Source organism: Cibotium barometz, chromosome 24, assembly GCF_041138505.1.
Source record: "Cibotium barometz isolate CiBa-2024 chromosome 24, ASM4113850v1, whole genome shotgun sequence".
Lineage (NCBI taxonomy): Eukaryota > Viridiplantae > Streptophyta > Polypodiopsida > Cyatheales > Cibotiaceae > Cibotium > Cibotium barometz.
Genome location: NC_141069.1, coordinates 32,973,492 through 32,976,019, shown reverse-complemented (window position 1 = coordinate 32,976,019; position 2,528 = coordinate 32,973,492). Strand labels below are relative to the sequence as shown.

Genomic DNA, 2,528 nt, shown 5'->3' with positions numbered 1-2,528 from the left:
CTCTCTAGAATCCCTCGCCAACTACCACTTTTTCCACCACGTCGTGCTCTATTGCTTGAAGGTAAGTAATGACCAATAATCTCACAAGAGAGGTCCTGTTGCAAAATATTTCCCACCTACAAATTGAAATACACATAGTATCAAGTGATCACATTCAAAAGTAACCTCCAATCATTTAAATTCAATGCACTCCTAATAAGTACTGAAAGTGTCATCCAACCTTTAATGCACTCTCACTATTGAAAGGAGGATCCTTTCCCCTCTTGTGGAATGCCAAAGCATAAAATACATTCACCTATACAGGCAACAAAGAAAAAACAACACAATATTAGATGACAAATAGCAAGAATTAACATTCAAGTGAATAGACTTAAACCTTTTGCATATGTCCATGCTTTTGTAGCAGAGATAATGACTCAGAGCTCTCCATAATCCATCTGAAACCTAGCTCCAAGCCTGTACGCTTTGCAAAGCGCTCCACAGAAACAAGAGAAGAACTCAAGCAAAACACTAAGACCCATCCCATATCATCCATAACACATGATGCCGCCAATAGAGAGAACTTCATGTGGTCATCTGTAAGGACATTCCATTGTGGAATACCTTGAAACCCATGAATAGGCAAACCTGCACATTAATCATGTATATCAGCAAGTTCCTTTTACACAAACACCATCACAAAAAAGGAGTATACATCAAAAAAGTTTTACCAGTAGGAAGATCAATGAAAGTAAGGTCAACACTCCAACTACTTGGCTTGGAATTTCTCATCTTTGGCCCAAACGCACATAAAACTCCCTCATAAAAGCAAACCCCTCATTGAAGTTTCCGGATGCAAACTCTTTTCCAAGCACTATGTAATCGTAAATCCAAACCTTCGAATGATTTTTGACTCCATGCTTCTCCACGAACAAAAAGCTAGAAAGTGGAGCATACACCATAGCTCCCTTGGTACTTGTCTTGTGTGCTATAGGACTCTCCAAATTACGGGTGTCTATAGATAGTATGTCCAACAAAAAAACAAATTAATAAAATCCAGAAAACTATTAAAAACAAATATTTAAATACAGTCCAGAAGAACCCAATGTTACCTTTTATTACATCTCCCTTTTTTTGAGAGGGACGCCCCTTGTTTTTTCCCAAAGCATGCATCTCTAGCTCTTCTCTCTCTTTGATAGATTTCAACTCTGCCTCCATTTTCTTCCTTTGCTCCTCTGACATCTCGCCTGATGACCCAGAATCAGATTTGCATTCTCCTTTTAAATGTTGAAGGTATCTCTCCTTCTCCTCCTCTAGGCACTCTCCTTTCTTCATGTCAATCCACCAAGGGCAATGCTTTCTCTCCCAATCCGTCAAGATAAAGACTCCATTAGGATCTTTACCTTCACGAAAGATGGAAGAGGTATACATACTATAGGTTGGAGGAGAAAGCACAACCCAAGCCTTGCATATGTCAGGCAGACCATTGATTGTTTTCTTGGCTATTAGATGCATTAAAAACCTACAAAAGAGATATAATAAATCAACTAAAAAATAAACACGGTTCATAAGATTTCAAGAAACAATGAAAAAAGAGAATTACCTATAAACCAACCGTCTTGAGGAGTTTTTTAGATCCACATGCTTGGCCGACGGAGTTGCCACACTCATCTCTTTCTGGAGTTCATAAAACAGCACTCCTCTATAACGGTTTACAATATCTGCAAAGTAAGTCTCTATGTGCACATCGGCAGGTAGCTCCACCTTATTCACCCCCTGAGTAGAATCTACCACTTGGTGTAGAAGCCGTGTGGCATCCTCCAATACCTGATCCATCCAAACCTCCTTTGCAAGCCAAGGAATGTAGTGGTGATCTCCAAGTGGCATACCATAGCTCTGCCGAAAGTTCTCATCTGCACCTAACATCTTTAACATTTTCAGCTTGAGATTTTGGGAACAAGCAGCACTAGAAATGGCATAAAGTTTCTCAATTGAGATCTTAAACTTCTCATCCTCAAAGGGCAGCTTCCATAATACATTGAACCACTCCTCTGAATTAGATGGATTTACCACCGAAAGATTCTGTGCCACCAACAGAAAAGAATTAGAAGAAGAAATGATTGTGATGCCAAAGAACCAAAAGCAGAAGATACAAACCCGTGTCATCCTTCTATTATAGGATTTGACGACACTCCTCCTAGCTAGTGTCTCAGCCTTAATACGCTCATCCTTTGCCAAGCTTGAGGGAATCTTCTTAATTGCCAATTCTAAATCTGATTTCCATTTATTCTTCAAAAAATAACAGCCATTAAAAAAACACTTAATGACAAAGATAGCAAAGTAACATTCTTAACCACCTTTATTAAGTACTTACCCATATACAATGGGTCCAAGAATAGCTTGAGTGAGAGGATACCAAACTCGCCTTCCAGATTGTGCCTCCCTAGACCTGGCCTTCTCCATTGACCTCTTATCTTCTTCCGTGAAGGAGTCAGTGAAATTAGATGGATCAAGAGAGCAAACCGTGCTTGTATGGAATAAGTAATCTT

The 2,528-nt window shown here is 39.4% G+C and overlaps 1 protein-coding gene across 1 annotated transcript; it reads right to left on the bottom strand.

The window, feature by feature from the left end:
- Positions 1-211: 211 nt before the first annotated feature.
- On the bottom strand, positions 212-771 carry LOC147625202 (uncharacterized). The gene is made up of 3 exons (XM_086817957.1): positions 711-771; positions 377-627; positions 212-295 (listed from the first exon to the last, which is right to left on the bottom strand). Exons 1-3 carry the CDS (start codon positions 769-771, stop codon positions 212-214), a joined length of 396 nt encoding a protein of 131 aa, XP_086674083.1.
- Between the last annotated feature and the right edge of the window lie 1,757 nt (positions 772-2,528).

What these genes read in the sequence shown, in the direction of transcription:
- LOC147625202 (XM_086817957.1), bottom strand. Translation starts at nt 771, where the DNA reads ATGAGAAATTCCAAGCCAAGTAGTTGGAGTGTTGACCTTACTTTCATT. An exon ending in TTTCATTGATCTTCCTACTG is followed by an intron (nt 628 to 710) that starts GTAAAACTTTTT and finishes ATTAATGTGCAG; the next exon opens with GTTTGCCTATTCATGGGTTT. An exon ending in AGCATGGACATATGCAAAAG is followed by an intron (nt 296 to 376) that starts GTTTAAGTCTAT and finishes TTGCCTGTATAG; the next exon opens with GTGAATGTATTTTATGCTTT.